A 17,065-nucleotide genomic window follows, 5' to 3' on the forward strand; every position below is an offset into this window, starting at 1 on the left:
GAACACCAACCTGGAAGAAATGAAACGAGATAAAAAAGTTAAGCAATAGATGAAATGACATTCCTGAAGGAAAAAAACTGGAAGAATCAGCTTAGAATAGAAGGTAGAATATGTTTCCCAAGTAGAGGACTCCCATAAAAGTAAACTGGAACAAATAAAATTCAGTGACTTCATGAGACAACCAGAAATACCAAAAACAAAATCAAGTGATTGAGAGAAAAAAGGAAGATATCTAGTTAAAAAAAAAAAAAAGGAAATGCAAAAGAGGTTAGGAGAGATAACTTAAGAATCACTGGGCTTTCCACAAACCGTGAGAAAGCAACCCTAGACACTATATTTTAAGAAATTATTTAAAAGGAACCTGCCCAGATCTATTAGGACCAAAAGGCAAAGTGATTGAAACTCCAAATTTAAAACACCCAAAAACACCATAGCCAAAATTCAGAGCTTCTAGAACAAAAAAAAAAATACTTTACACAATTAGAAAAAAAAATTAAGCATCAAGGAACAACTGACATGATCACATAAGGCAGAAGAAATTACTATAAAGAAGAGAAGTTGAAAGAAGAAAATTCCAAAATAAAGAAGAGAATTCCAAGTGACAAAATAAAAAGACTTACAACCAAGATACAAGAAAATATTAAAGGTTTACTTACCAGTAAAATTGAGTAAAATCCTACAATGGGAAAAATGGATCTTTACTAGGATAGAGGACTTTTTGAGCATTCCTGATTAAATGAATAGAAACTTTGAAATGCAAACATAGGAATCAAGAAGAACCTAACGGGGCAGCTAGGTGGCACAGTAGATAGAGCACCGACCATGAAGTCAGGAGGACCTGAGTTCAAATCCAGCTCAGACCAAATACTTGACACTTACTAGCTGTGTGACCTCAGGCAAGTCACTTAACCTCAATTGCCTATTAAAAAAAAAAAGAAGAACCTAGAAAAGTACAGACATTTATCCAATTGGGAAAGAGCTAAACAGTAATGAAGTACTTGTCTCTTCAAATTCCTATCTTCAAAGATCACAGAAGAATTAAATAAGACAAATATAGGCCTGGGTGTGGTTTTACTGATTTTAAGGGAGGGAAGAAATGAGGAAGGGGAGAATTAATTATTCTCATAAATGGGGTGCATATGAAGAAGATAATACAAATAGTGAGGGATGAATGGGGGAACAGACATCTCATGACCTCATTTTTATGTGAACTAGACAAAGGGTTTTTTCTCCCACTGTCTGTCTGTCTCTCTCTCTCTCACACATACACATACACATACACACACACACACACACCAAAATATCTCAAAAGAGATATAACAATGACAGGGAAAGGGGAAAGTAGGATTTAAGAGAAAGTAGAATTGGGGAAGAAAAAATTAACTTCAGCTTTGAATGATTGATCATAAAAGGGGGATTAAAAAAACTGACTTAGAGGATAAGAACTCAAGGTTGGGTTGTATACTTGGTGAAGAAAGGAAGGACAAAAAAAATAGTCACCACTTCAACTACAGATGACTTGGGCTGACTAAATTCCTTGTCTCTCTCCACCTCACTTTGTAAGGAGAGAAGGGAAGGATGAAAAGAGGGAAATATACAAATAATAATCATAACAATGAATGTCAATGGGATGAACTCAACTGTGAAATGGGAGGAGAGTAGGAGACTAGATTAGAAAGTAGAATCCAAGAATATTCTGTTTATAAGAAACATACTTGAAACAAAGGTTCACACAGTTAAAATGAGGAAGTAAATCAAAATTCATTATTCTGTAGGTAATTTAAAAAAAGAGAGCACCCATATTCAGATAATGGTAAAAAAAAATGGTTAAAGTGATAAGCAAGGAAACTTAGGATTATTGTTTATTAGTATAAACACTTCCATCTAAATACTTAAAGAAAAGCATAATCAAATTGTAGGGAGGAATAGCAAAACTGTAATAATTGTGGATCTCAATATTCTACTGTTCATGATATTTTCTATTCCTTTGGTATTTTCTCTCTAGTTATCACAAAATGGATCCTTGAGTACTTGGAACTTGTGTTCCATCCAGCACAGATCTCTTATATATGTGTTTGGGTAGGTCTAGTTATTCTTTGCAACTTCATCTTCTTAAAATATCATTGCTACACCTTTTCTTGGCATATGGAAAACTCAGGCAATTTAAGTTCAAAGGTGGTGTGCCAGGGTCACCAGGAATGAAATTAAATTCCTAGACAAATATTGGCAAATTTGTTCTTTTTTACATATGTTTATTTCCTTCACATCTTTTCAGTTCAACTGCAAATACTCTCAGGCTTATCTGGCTTAGTTTTGCTCTCTGCCACAAAAGCTCATCTTTTTTAACATTAGTAGTCTTGTAGTCATTCTATGTCAATGATTCATGGAATACCATGATCTCAGTTGAATCAAAATTGTAGGTTACATAAAGAGTGAAGAAAAGTAGATGCCAGAATATTGTCAAATGAAAAAAGTGACCTAAAACATTTATGATCAGAGGAGGAGGTTGGTCAGTAATGTAGTCAGGAGTAAAGTATGGATATCCAGAGAGTTGCATTAGTATCTACAAATTTTTAAAAAGATATTCATTATTTTCATAACTCCTCTAAAGAGGATTTATTTAGAAGAGGACATAGAAGAGAATTGCATAGAATTTTAAAATGTGGTTAGGTTACCATCTACAGTTATGGCAAGAATATCCACATCAATAAGATCATGGTACTATCAAAATATCTGTATGTGACAGATTTCGACAGAGGCATTCAAGCAGCCATACAAAAAAAATTTCAAAAATTTTGAGTAAAGTAAAAAAAAAACAAAATTTTCTTTAAAAAACAACCTTCCATTTTCTCTCATCTCTAATTTTATATTTTCAGATTTGGTCATATTTCTGCAGATCAGAAAAAGAAACACTTGAGAAAGTAACTTCATTTGCAACTTTAAATTATTTGTAACTTGAAAGTTACAGGTACATAAGTAATTTACAAATCTATTTCATGTTTTTATTTAGAGTTTGCTTATAAAAAATCTTGACTATGAGCTGAGAGGCAGCATGATTTAGTGAACAGGATACTGGACTTGAAGCAAGGAAGATCTGGATTCAGATCCTACCTTGGACTCTTACTAGCTGTGAGGCCTCAGCTGGGCAAGACTTCCTTCTTCTCTGGGACTCTGTTTCCTCTTCTGTTAAATGAAGAGGTTGGACTTGATAACTAGGTGGCACCATCTGAATAAACCATAAACCTGAAAAAACCATAAATCTCATCCACATGAACATGAAAACTTAAAAGGTGGCGAGCTCTAAGTCAATATGGTAGCAAAATTTGGGTTTAAAAATATAGCCAGCACTTTTGATAGTTACTGTACTTGTACTGTCTCAGGTGGAGGGCATCTGAATTGGTTGTTTGGTTGGTTGTTGTCCTTCATTTTTGAAGAGGACCAAAATGACATCACAACTCTAGAGTCAAGTTACAGTGTGTCCGACTATAGCTGATCAGACCCATACAAGCTCGGAATGTTCTACTCCAGTCGGGCATAAATAGTCAGTATGAACCTTTGGGTGGATTTTCTAAGTTTGTGTATCTTGCATTTCTCTTGAGTTATTTCAATTCTGTTTTGCTCATAGAACACAGAACCTTTTCTGATGTGGGCATACCATGCTGGGTCATCCTGTGCCAGTGTCTCCCATGTCACACAATTCCAAAGTTCTTAAGAGAGACCTTGAGAGTGTCCTTGTATCATTTCTTCTGACCACCATGTGAACACTTGTCCTGTGTGAGTTCTCCATAAAATAGTCTTTTTGGCAAGCGTAAGTTTTGCATTCAAACAATGTAGTCAGCCCATCGGAGTTATGCTCTCTGAAGCAGAGTTTGGATGCTTGGCAATTTAGCTCTAGAAAGGACCTCAGTGTCTAGTATCTTATCCTGCCAGGTGATCTTCAGAATCTTCCCAAGACAATTCAAATGGAAGCAATTCAGTTTCTTGGCATGACACTGGTATACTGTCCAGGTTTGACAGGCACACAACAATGAGGTTAGCACAATGGCTCTGTAGACCTTCAGTCTGGTAGTCAGTCTAGTACCTCTTCTCTCCCATACTTTCCTTTGGAACTTTCCAAACACTGAGCTAGTTCTGTGTGTCAACCTCATTATCAATATGTATATCCCTGGAAAGTACACTACCAAGGTAAGTAAATTTATCCACAGTATTCAAAACTTCTCCATTTGCTGTAACTGATGGTACCATGTATGGGTGGGGTGGTGGTGGCTGATGGAGCACTTGTTTTCCTAGTGTTAATTGTCAGGCCAAAATTAGCACAAGCAGCAGAGAATCGATCCATACTTTGTTGCATCTCAGTTTCAGAGATTGTATTGAGTGTACAATCTTCTGCAAACAGAAAATCATGTACTAACACTCCTTTCACTTTGGTCTTGGCTTGTACTCTTTTCAAGTTGAAGAATTTACCATCAGTAGGGTAGCTGACCTTGATGCCATGTTCATCCTCATTGAAAGCATTTGACAGCATGGCTGAAAACATCATGCTAAAAAGTATGGGAGCAAGCATACAGCCTTGTTTCACTCCATTAGTGACTGGGGAAGCACAAGAGCATTGTCCATTATCCAGAACCCAGGCAAACATGCCATAATGAAATTGATGTACAATGCTGATGAACTTCTCCAGGCAACCAAATTTTGACATAATTTTCCATAAGCCCACATGATTGACAATATCAAAGGCCATGGTCAGATCTACAAATGTTGTGTACAGACCTCTGTTCTGCTCCTAGAATTTCTCCTGGAGTTGTTGGGCAGCAAACACCATATTGACCATTTCTTGGCCCTTTCTGAAGCCACACTGGCTTTTGGGTAGATGCAGGTAAAGGATCAGCCTATAAAGGAGGACTCTGGCAAGAATGTTGCCAGCAATGATTAAGAGAGAGACCCCTCTGTGATTGTCTATCACAGGACAATCTATTTCCTTTACCTATATTAGAGATGGACAATGGAGACATCCTTGAACCCTTGGGGAATAACTTCCTCTTGCCATATAATCTGGAAAATTTCAGTCAGCTTTTGTATGAGCAATAGACCCCCTACCTTGTAAATCTCAACTGGAATAGAATCCAGTTGAGGTGCTTTGCCACATGAAGGGAGCCTAATGGCATTCAAAACCTACAGTTGGTACTTCAGCTAGGGAGGGATTGATTCAACCTGAGGTAAATGGTAAATGGCTTCAGCATTGATTGATGATGGTCTGTTGAGAACATTATGGAAGTGTTCAACACATCTCTCTAGGATGGTGTCCTTATCACTAATCAATGTGGCTCCATCAGCATTGAGTAGTTGAGATGTACCATAGATCTTTGGCCCATAAATAGCCTTCAGGGCATCATAAAAGCACTTTGGATTGTTACTATCTGCATAAAACTGAATTTCTTCTGCCTTTTTAATGAGCCAAGAGTCGTGCATCTCTCTAAGCTTTGCTTGTACTTTACTTTTGATGGAATTAAATGCTGCTTTCTTAGAGATGGATGAACTATCCTGTTGGTAAACCCTTTGGAGTTCTTGTTTTTCATTTAGCAGCTTTTGAATTTCCCCATCATTTTTATCAAACCAGTCTTGATGTTTGCAAGTGTTCTGACCCAGATGAGTAAATACAGTGCTATATACCAAATCTCTGAGAGCTGCCCACTCCTTTTCTGCTCCACTGCTGCCAACTGTGTGTTGGCTCAACTTTCCCTCCAAGTTAGCAATAAACTGTTTCTGCTCAAAGAAGAGCTCTAATATGTTGACATTAATTCTTCTGGTACTCATTTTGCCTTGGGAATGCCACTTTTGTTGAATATTTAGCTTGAAGAGGATAAATTCAAGCTAATATTTAGCTTGAAGATGATAAATCTTATGAGAAGTCCAGCACTCTGCACCACACATTGCCTTTGTCATTCTCACATCCTGTCTCTTCTTCTTACAATCACATAGTCTATTAAATGCCAACGTGTTCTGTGACGGTGCATCCACGAAGTTTTATTGTGTTTAGGTAAATGGAAGACAGTGTTGATGATGAGAAGGTCATCAGATGCACAAGTCTTCAGTAGTAAGTGACCATTGCTGTTGCTGTTTCCAATTCTATTCCTCCCTAGAACTCCTGCCAAGTAAAGTCACCCAGAATTATAAGCTTGTCCTCTTTTGGCACATTGATAAGACTCTCCAGGTGTTCATAAAATTTTTCTTTCACCTCATCAGGGTTTGTCATGGTGGGAGTATAGGCACTGATGATGGTGGCATGATGTTTTCCTGCAACTGACAATTGCATTGCCATGAACCTGTCATTTACTCCTTTTGGTAGGCATACCAGCTTGTTGACTAGATTAGTTTTGATTGCAAAACCTACACCAGCTTCACAGCACTCCCCTTCACTGTGGCCACTCCAGAAAAACATGTATCTAGCTCCAACTTCAGTAAGCTGATCTTTCATTTACCAGTCTTGTTTCACTGAGGGCTGCTATTTGGATGCAGTATTTGCTGAGTTCTCTTGCAACAAGAGCTGTTTGTCTTTCAGGTCTACTGGGTTTTGTATTTTCTGTAAGTGTGTGCACATTCCACGTGCAGATGCTGAGTGGAATCATCTTTTCAGATGTTTTTATACATTTTTTTTTGTTTTGACCACAGAGTGGGATTCCCTGCTTGCTGCAGTAATCAGGCCAAGGTTGGGTAAGCAGACAATTTTTAGGGCACCTTTTCTAGCCCCTTTCTCATACCAGGAGGTGAGCAGTGTGATCCCTAAAAGGCTACTCAGACACCCAGGAGGCTGCCGAATCTCACTGCTGCTTCCAGTGAGAAATGACCCTATCACCTAGGCCACCTATGTGCAGGATTGTGACTACAGCTCCCAGTGTATCTGCACCTTCTGCTTCATCACTTGCCTTTCAACACAGGACTTTGATATAGGTAAATGTAGATCAAATGTAGTCTTTGGAGTCAAAAGGCAGAAAGCTCTTTTAGAGGTATTTTTAAAACTTTTTTTTCATTTTAAAATAAACACATTTATTTTGAAGAGGGTATTTATTTTGACATTTATAATATGACCCTCACACTGCCCCCTAACAAAAGCCAAACAAAATTAAAATAAATATGCATCAAATAAATATGTATTATAAATATACATAATCTGGCAAAACAAATTTCCACATTGGCCATGTCCAGAAATGTATGACTCTCTCTGTATTTTAAGCTCCTCACCTCTCTGGCAGCAGGTCCATTTCACCATTCTGGAATGGTGGTTTGTCTTTGCATTGATCAGAGTTGTAAAGACTTTGAAAATTATTTTTCTTTATAATGTTGTCTTTGTATAAATTAATTATTCTACTAGTTCTCTCCTCATGATGCATCAATTCATAGAAGTCTTCCCAGTCTCCTCTGAAACTGTCCATTTAGTCATTTGGAAGTATAGAAGTGAACTATGACCAGAAATGGTGAAAGACAAATGGAACCAAAGATAAAGTTCAGTTCTTTGGCATTTTATTGAAGTGAAGGTGGACAGCTAATGTAATGTGAACAACTTGGATGATATTTGGACTATAAACTGTGTTGATGGTATCTTATACCTTTTAAAAATCTTAAAATTGATTTAATTCTATTTGGGTATAGTCATCAAGTATTTCTTAAACTAATGCTATGTGCAAGATACTATGTTTAGGGAGAGAAAAATGTATTGAACATAACCTTCAAGTAGTTCACAGTGAAGGAAAGGAGAAAAAACAAGTACCCAAGCCCCAATAGCATAAAGTACTATAACCACTAGGTGGCATTGGCAAGTAAGGTGGACAGTTGCCAGGCATCACTGGAGGCAGAGGTCCTGTCTGAGAATGCCCAGAAACTTGATAACTATTCCCTTTCCATGGATGGAACTTTTCTAGCAACTCCAACCTCTTTCCCTGCCACACACACACATCAACTCTTTACTAAAGGGTGGTTTTCTTTCAAATACAACACACCAATGTGGTTGCCCTACCACACAAAACAAGCTTCTCTGGCCATCAGGTCATCTCTAACAAGGAGTGCTCTGGTCTCAAATTCTTTGACAGACATACAAGTTTATAGTATTAACTCCCCATTTCACTCCCCCCAGTGGTTATCAATGATGACTCTAAGCTGCCAGCCTAATTCAATTAAAGAAAATATGCCTTATCTCTGTAAAGATAAATTCGCCCCACCCCCAGCTCTATATCTATAAACACTAAATAAGATACAACACAAAGTTTAGGATTTCTGTTGACCAACAGTTTAATCACTTTTAACAGCTTAGAAAAAGTAAGTATAAAAAACAAATGCTATTGCTGACCCATAGGGGCATTTAACTCTGTCCTGAGAAGAGGAGAAGGGGAGGGGAAAGTATCTCTAGCTATCTCCCCTCGCTAAGCAGGGAATCGGCAGTGCAGATTTCTCCCCTAATATAATTCACGCTTCAATCATTCTTACTGTTTTAGCTCAGCTGTCATTGTCACTAGACCTTAGCCATCTGCTTTCCATGGGTCTACATTCCCATCTTGTTTATACTGGTGCTTGGCCTGCACTTCCTCTTTCTTCCTGCTTGCTTGGCTTCCTAGTTCTATCCACAAGCTCCTTTACCCAAAACAGGGAGGACCTGGGACTGAGTTTTGGAGTTTAGGGCTATCTATACAGCAGAGTAGTTCTCTCCTCCCCCAGTTCCTTTCTTCCTCCTTCCTCTCTCCTCCCCAAGTCCCTGCCCCCTGAAGGAATGGCCAACCAGATTGGTTAAAGCTAGTGAAGTTCAGGGGAGAAATACTAGTTCTGAGAAGACTGTAGAGGAGGTGGCATATTTGAAAAGGCTCTTGAAGAATGGCTTTGATTTCAGTAGGCAGAGATGGGGTTAGAAATATTACAATGTGAGCAATGACATGAATACAGAAAAACTCAGGGTACATTCATGTGTGGAAGGACCAGAAGCATAGTTTTTTAGCAAGAGGGGAAACTTGGTCTCTATGTCTATGGAATAAATACCTACACCAGTGAATCATATGACCTCAGGGTCAGATGGAACCTAGGAGGTTATCAACCTATTCCCGTAGGAGAAGCTCTGAGCAATATGGGACATGGAAAGAAGTACAGTGAGATATAAGGATGGAAGAGTTATTTGGGGAGAAATAATTCAGGATTTCAAATGCCCTTCAAAGAGTTTTGCATTAGGTAAATTAAACTGTCAATAGTTTAAAATGTATTTATTGGAGAGGTTAAACACTGCAGATAGGGAAACCAATCAGCACTTTTTCAGTAGTCCAAGCAAGAAAAGATGAAGGTTTAAACTAGAATGATAATAGTGGAAAGAATAGGACCAGATCCAAGAGATAAATCAAGGGGAATCCTGCCTAAGGTGACTATTTGAATACATTTAAATATTTTCCTTAGGTAGTGATGACTGCATACATTCAGCTGAGCTGTCAAAAGGACCCTGAATTAAATTGTTAGGTTGACATAGCACTTCTCTATTCATTCAGCACTTGTTTCTTTTGAACAAACTGAGGGAGGTCTGATGGCCTCTCTTTGAACCCAAATCCAAGTAATATGCCTTAGAAGACAACATAGATTGCATCTGTTTTAACTTCTTTCCTGTGGCCTCTGAACTGTGCTGTGTCTATTGAGGCAATTAAGAGGTGCTTTGTGATGATGGATTGTTTTTAGCAGAAGAGAATTTACATGAACTCTGACTGAGGCAGCGTTAAGTATAATGGTTGGCATTTTGTATAATCATTATATAGGTTTTGTGCAGTAGCCTTAATTATTGATCAGGACTAGATATCTTTATAGAAGAGTGCTGCTAGTGAAAAGGATTCAAAGCTTATGCCTAATAAAAATGATTAATGTGTTTGGTGTTGTCTCTTTGGTGTGCTGTCTGGGTGAAGGGAAGCTGGTGTTATGAATGATTCACTGGAAAAGGCCAGGAAAGGTCATTTCTGTCTGCCTCCTGTAGTAAGTCCAAGGCATGTCCTGTCATGCCATCAATGTGTCTCATCTAAGACTGGGGGTAGGGCTTTCTGGGTAAATCTGAGATTACTGAATCTTTTGTAGGCTACTTGGCAGTATTGGTTGAGGACATCTGCAAAAGAGACCTTGCTATTATCTGTGACATTCCTAAAGGTAAGGTACAGTTGATTCTATTTCAAGGTTATTGGCTAGAATTAGGCATAATTGATATTTTTTAGATATTTTCTTGGTTAGCACACCCATCTTTATTATTCCTCCTCTTGCTCTCTCTCCTTCATCACCTCCACTTCTCATCTTTTCCATTTCAGAGAAATAAAAAGAAAATGAGTATTACTCAGCAGAAGGAAGTAGTTTCATATGCATTCCTTAGAATTATACCAGCCTTTGTTCTACTTGTAGATAAGCTTAAAATGATAATGTTAATATCCTACTTGTTATTCAGTCTCAGCAACCCTCATTATTGAGATATATCCTGGAATTACCATAGATTGATTATATAATTATATAAATTAAAACTGAGGAGTGCTTTTCTTTTTTGTTTTTAATAATACTCTCTTCTTTCACAATTAATACTTAACAATTATTTAGCATTATCAATGCTTCTAGCTTTCTAAATTTTTTGGCTCCTTTTTTTCCTGCCAAATCTGTTTAAATTTAATGTTGTAGGATTCAGAGCATGTTTTTGGCATGGGGTTGAGTAAAGGAATACATAGGCAAAAAAAAATAGCTATTAAGGTTATCATGATTTTTCCATATTTGATTTACATAGAGACCTTTCTGATAGTTATCGATAGACTTTCTATCTACTGATAAATTTTCCAGCATTATCCCCTCAAGACAGATAATGGACAGAAAATATGATTTCCATTTCTCAGATAGGAAATTGAGGCTCCAACTCATTTAGCCTTTCTGGAAGTTGTAGGGGGCTGTAGTAAATGACTACATCACTCTTTAAGTGACTTGCCCATGATTCCATGGAAGTTTTTATGCCGGGCTTGGGGACTATTCTTATTCCAAAATATTCTTCTATTTCATGAATGGATAAAGCTTTTAAGGGCTTTCTATGTGCCAGGCACTGAGTTTAGTGCTGGGGATACAAATACATCCAAGCAAGGCAGTCCCCAGTCTTAAGAAACTTATATTCTAAGGGTCAGGTAGGTGGCACAGTGGATATAGTTCTGGCCTTGAGTCAGGAGAACCAGAGTTCAAATCTGGCCTCAGACACATAACACTTAGCAGTTGTGTGACCCTGGGCAAGTCACTTAATCCCGATTGCCCAACAGCAAAGAAAAAAAAAAGAAAGAAAGAAACATATTCTAATGGGGGAAGACAACACAGAGAGAGATGCTTGAAAAAATGGAGATGCATAGTGGAATTTGCTGAGAAGTGTTATGGAGGCCTGGACCCTGGAAAGACAAGCCAAAAGTTCACTCATCAGAGCTGGGAGACCCAGGAACTAGACTCATAGGACCATAGGTTTAAAGCTAGAACTTAAGTATCCTTTGGTCTGAGCCCTTCTTTTATTCAAATGAAAAAACTGAGATATCTAGAGAGGCTGAGTAATTTCCCAAAGTTACATAAGGTAATAAGCAGCAGAACCTGAAGTTGAACCTGAGTATCTGACTCCAAATCAATACATCTTGCTACCTCACTATGGGTGTGTGGTCTCTTTATTCTGCCTCTGTTTAAATAAAAAAAAATTAAAATGACTTCCCTGATTAGTATTTTGAAGTAATTAGTCCAGTCATTTAGGAAAGTGGACCCAAGGGATCACATGTTTTCTGGACTTGCCAAAAATTTCTTAACATTTCACAGACTTAAAGGTTAGCATTTGCAATATGCAATTTTGCCTAGGGGTCTTAGTGAATCTGTAGAAAATGTAATGTGTAAGGAAATGGCTATTTTTTCTTTGGCTTTAATGTCTGTCAGTTGATAAGCATTTATTAAGGACCTATTATGAGTCAAGTGCTCTTTATTCTCAAGGAGTTCGTAGTCTAATGGGGGACACAATATGTAAAAAGCTTATGTACAAATAAGATATATACAGGATAAATTGGAGATAATCAACAGAAGCATTAAGAGGGATCAGGAAAGGCTTCTTATAGAAGGTAGGATTTTAGGTGTGACTTGAAGAAAGCCAGAGAGGTAGGAGAAGGGAGAGAATTCCAAGCCAGTGACAATTCCCAAAGTGGGAAGATAGAGTAGCTTATGTAAGGAACAAGGAAACCAGTGCCACTGGATCACAGAACATGTGGGAAGGAAAAGGTGTAAGAAGACTGGAAAGGTTAGAGTGGGCCATGTTATGAAGAGCTTTGAATGCCAAACAGAGATTTTTATATTTGATCCTGAAGGCAATAGGGAGCCATTGGAGTTTATTGAATGGAGGGGGTGACTTGGTGAATCTTGAGGGTATTACACACAAGGTAATGAAAATGATAAGAAACAAAAAAATCAGTTGACTTAGATGAGTTGTTTCTTTTAGTTTGTGACATAGGAAGGGTGAGAGGATTACATCTTATATAAATGTGTGTATTTATGTATGTATATATCAATTGATCTTGAAAGTAAAGTTCAAACCCCCCTTGCTTTGATGTAGTGTATAAGTCCATTACTATTTTGTACTATCAGTTAATTTTATTTCCTTTGACTGGCAAAGTGGGGGGCATGGCCTAAAGCCAAGAAATTTCACTATCAACTAATCAGAATATGGAAATATGGGTTGTATCTCACCCTCCCTTTGATAGTTAACTGTAGGATTTGTCTCCAACACAACTATATGTATCCTTATTCCTCAATACTTTCCCACTTACTTTCTACATTCCCATTTCTATTACCATTCTCTATGTTATTCTTGCTCTCAACCCTTCCCCTTCTAAGCCAATCATTGCATTCTCAGAATAGACATCATCTAACCACTACCTTGGGACCCACACAGGCAGCTATGCAAATGCTACTGTGAAAATTCCCCTCTCTGGCCAACACATTCACTCCCTTTGGCCATACCTCCCCTCCCTGCACAGTTTACCTCATAGAGCATACAGGTGCCCTGGATCATCCATCTTTAACTCCTCACTCTTCCTCATCCCACACATTTGATCAGTTGCCAAGTCTTAGCATTTTTACTTCCACAATAGCTCTGGCATCTCTTCCCTTGTTTCTCATCACAAAGCCACAACTCCAGTTCAGGCCCTTATCACTTTCCACCTGGAGGATGACCATAGCTTCCTAATCCGTCTTCTTGCCCCAAGCATTTCCCTTCTCCAAAGCATCCTTCTCACAGCAGCCAAAGTACTTTTCCTAAAGTGCAGGGCTAAGCGTGTCATTCCTCTATTCAGTAAAGTCCAGAGTCTCCCTGTTGACTTGAGGATCAAATATTATTTCATCTTTAATCTCATCCTTTCTAAGCTTCTTTTTTCCTTTAAGTTATAAAATGTACACATTTATGATTAGTTATGTGCATAAAATTTATAAATTAAAAATATATTATGGGAGCACGCTCAGTTTTTACTTATAGGAGTGTACAATCAAAAATTTAGAGACTGCTGTAATTTAAAAGCAGGTAACTGATTTCATTGAGAAATAAAGCATAAAGTTATTTTCTTTAATTGATTTCTCATCACATGCTTTCTGAAACTTTATCAGATTAATTATGCCATAACATTAAGCATTGGTTTTACACCTCTTTCTTCTATTATTGTCTTTCCTTTTCTTTTGCTGCTTCTTCTGTCTTCTCTCTCTCTCTCTGTTTCCTTTCTTCTCCTCCCACCTCTGTCTCATTTCTCCAGTTCTGCCTCATACTTTGCCCCTCGTTAGCCTGCATGCCCACAGAGCAAGCTATAACAAGTAAAACTCCACCCTGTGAAAGAACTGAAGGCTTTGGGGAAAATCCAGTGACTGAACTCTAACTACTGATATGTAAGTCTCACAGTGCCTGTGTGCAAAGGTGCTACTTCCCCAGCAGTTGCTAGCTAGCATGCAGTTTTGAAGGGGCGGATTCCTGTTCACATAGCTGAGATGTGATTCGTCAAATTTGCAGAACTTTCCCCTTAAAATCTCTGCACGACTACCAGTCTTCCACCCCGGGAGGCTTTTCTTTTCTTGGTTTTTCTTTCTTTTTTTTATGTTGAGACATTGACTTTCAGCTTCTCAGAGTGCGTGTCAGCTATAATCTAGTTTCCAGCAAGTTACACTGACACCATGAACTCAGAAGCTGATGAATCCAAGGAAGGTATGTTTTTTTTTTTTTTTTTGGATTGGGGTGGAGTGGGAGGTGTGTAGGGGGGTCAGTACTGGAAAAGGTGATAGTAGGCTGAGTTTTTAAATGAGCTGTGCATATTTTCTCTTTTGGAATTGCTTTTTTGCAGCCAGAATAGTAGGGAAGAATATGGATTTTGTGTTCATTTTTCAACATGCAGCCATTTAGTGGAGACGGAGACAGAAAGGAAGAGGAGGAGGAGGAGGAGGGGAGGGGAGAGACCTGGCACAGGCTCTAGAGGAAGGACTGCACTTTAGATTTCTCTAGAAACAAAATCGCTCAAGTATTAACTCCAAGGACTAGACACTTGTTTGTGAAATGGCATCAACACAGCAAAGAGCTGGATCCCCCCTGGAACAAAGCTCTAAGGATGGCAACTTTAAAAGAAGAGACTTTGGAATTGAAGAGGTTGTGCTTCCTAATGAAAGAGGAAACTATGAGAGAGAGAAGTGAAAGATCTTTATTTTAGACATAAGTATTCGTCTTCTAACTTCCTCTCCCCTAGCAGGGTATGGTTTTTTTTCGGGAGGGGTGGCGAATGATGAAGAAAGAAATGTGAGGAGGATTTTGTATGTGTGTTACATTGAGAAGAGTGTGTCAGTTTCCAACTTTTCCAAAGCAGAGGGTTTCATTTACTCCCAACCTGATTGAGTGACAGGGCTGGAAATGCACCAACAAAAACACAATTATACCCAAGTGTTAGTTTGGGAGTTTATTTGTGTGTGGAGGGGTGTTTGTGTGCTTTATTTCCTGAAATTTTGTGTACAAAAGACCACTTGTGAGTGGGGGTAGAGGAAAATCAGAGGGTAAAAAGTTAAATACTCTTCAAGCCTGTGGAACTTTTCTTTTAAAGCACTCCCCAGGGAAACTGGCAAATTTCAAGCAAATCACAGTGGTGTTGGCAATCGACTTTGGCTGGAAGGGACCAAACAGTCTCCATTTGGGTAGAGGTTACTCAGAAAAAGCCTTTAAGAAACTTGATTTTCTTTTCCCTTTCTATTCCTCACTCCCTCCCCCCACTAAAGGTTAAATGTTTTATAAAGTCATTACTGTGGACCTGAGTTTACCTTATTATGCCAGTTGAGGGGAACAGGCAATAAAAAGCACACTTGTTGGGCAGGAATACAGAGCTGGCTTTGAATCAAAATGTATGGCTATAAGCAAGGATTTGAATTCTTACTGAACCTACTAGAGATGTAGGGGTAAATGTATAGTGTGACTACTAAGATCATTTGAGGGAAATTGGAATATGGATTGCATTTCTTTTTCTTCCCTACTAACTGAAAAGTAAATAGGAATGAATACAGGAGAAAAATAGCAATTAGTGTGGGGGAGAACTCCATAAATCACTACAATCAATCTGTCAATCAACAAGTATTTATTAAGTGTTTACTGTGTGCTAGGCTCTGTGCTAGATACTGGGGATCCAAAAGACAAAAAAACTGAAAAAGTCTTTGCCCTCAAGAAGGTTATAGTCTTAGGGAGGGAGGCATTAAAATATAGGTAGCATTGGAAACACTTAGGGGCTTAATTCTTTTTCCTTTTTTGGATGGTGAGGGAGGAGGGGAACAAGTGTTATGCATACCTCTAGAAACATTCACTTTCCACCTCCCAAGAGTAGACAGTGGTTTGCAAGTTGAGGCTTGAAAAGGCCCCTGAGTTACACACAGGAAGCTGCTAATATTCTTGTTAAGTGGACCTCCTTAGCCCCGAAAAGTCTTTTTCGTTTTGGCCACATCTTTAATAATTTACATTCCACAAATTCCCTAGAAATAGCTTGGGTACTTTTTACAAAAATGTCTGAAATTTAAAAAAAAATACTTGGAGGTCCCAGGGTCTTAAATTGATGGAAGTTGAGGGTATTTTCCAGGGTCTGATCAAATACTTTTATCAACCAGGTGGAACTATTCTGGCTCTTGCCAGGAAGCTTAAGCAGTAGTGACTATGTGTATATATATATATATATATCTGTGAGGGAGCATTCTGGGTCAAAGAATTCACCTTAGCCCTTTCAAGAGGGCAGAGTTTTCACTAGGTTTCAAATCTGATTATCTGGGAATTTATATTCAGTTATCACCTCTCAATCTCTGTGTGGAACTATGTCAACAACCTAGTTATCAAACTTCTCCATACATGCAAATAACTTGGTCTTTCCCCTTCTTTACAGTTAGCTCTCCCCATTTACTGTAAGATCATCACTGTCTAGCCATAGAGTATATTTTGCAGTAAAATGCCTATGGATCTCTTCTGTCTGATTTCTTGTAATAGGTTATATTTTAAAGTCATCATTCCAAACTGTCAAGTAGTGACTAGTGACTTATTTGGGGGCTGAATATGAAGGGGAAAAATAAGGCTTTATATTGTGTCATAGGCCAACTTATTTGTGTGCATGCATGCGTGAAAAGATCTCATGACTATTGAAAACAGCCACCTCAGCCTAAAAAATTCTTGCCATTGTAATACACCATTGCCCTTCCTTTCTCTCTTTACCCTTCCCTCTCACTTTAAAAAAATAATAATAGCAAACACTTTGAGTTTGTTGATTAAACGTGGAATGGATACCCAACCCTTACATTGTTACTAGAGGCTGAATGAGTTTAACATGTCTCGACTTAAAATAAACATAAAAAATGGGGAGTTCAATTAGAAATCTACTTTGAAGAAAGCATGAAGGCTATTGAAAGGAACACATCAACACTTTAGTTTCAGAGTGTAGCAAGAGTACAGCTGTTGACTACATTCCTAGTGTACATTTGCTTCTTGTAGAATAAATGCCTTTTCTTATGAAATAATTGAGAGTAGGGGAAA

General features: G+C 38.2%; 1 protein-coding gene across 3 annotated transcripts in view; it reads left to right on the top strand.

Moving 5' to 3' along the window:
- TNFAIP8 (TNF alpha induced protein 8) overlaps window positions 1-17,065 on the top strand; it is a 131,630-nt gene that overhangs the window by 64,713 nt on the left and 49,852 nt on the right. The window contains exon 1 of one of the 3 annotated variants that reach the window (XM_027875141.1): window positions 13,949-14,230. The exons of the other annotated variants lie outside the window; for them this stretch is intronic. Within the exon in view, the coding sequence (XP_027730942.1) occupies window positions 14,200-14,230 (31 nt within the window). The 5' untranslated portion in view covers window positions 13,949-14,199. Of the gene's footprint in view, window positions 1-13,948; window positions 14,231-17,065 lie in introns of those variants that run through there. 3 annotated transcript variants of the gene reach the window in all.

The sequence above is a fragment of the Vombatus ursinus genome, unplaced genomic scaffold (assembly GCF_900497805.2).
Source record: "Vombatus ursinus unplaced genomic scaffold, bare-nosed wombat genome assembly UNPS02014807.1, whole genome shotgun sequence".
Lineage (NCBI taxonomy): Eukaryota > Metazoa > Chordata > Mammalia > Diprotodontia > Vombatidae > Vombatus > Vombatus ursinus.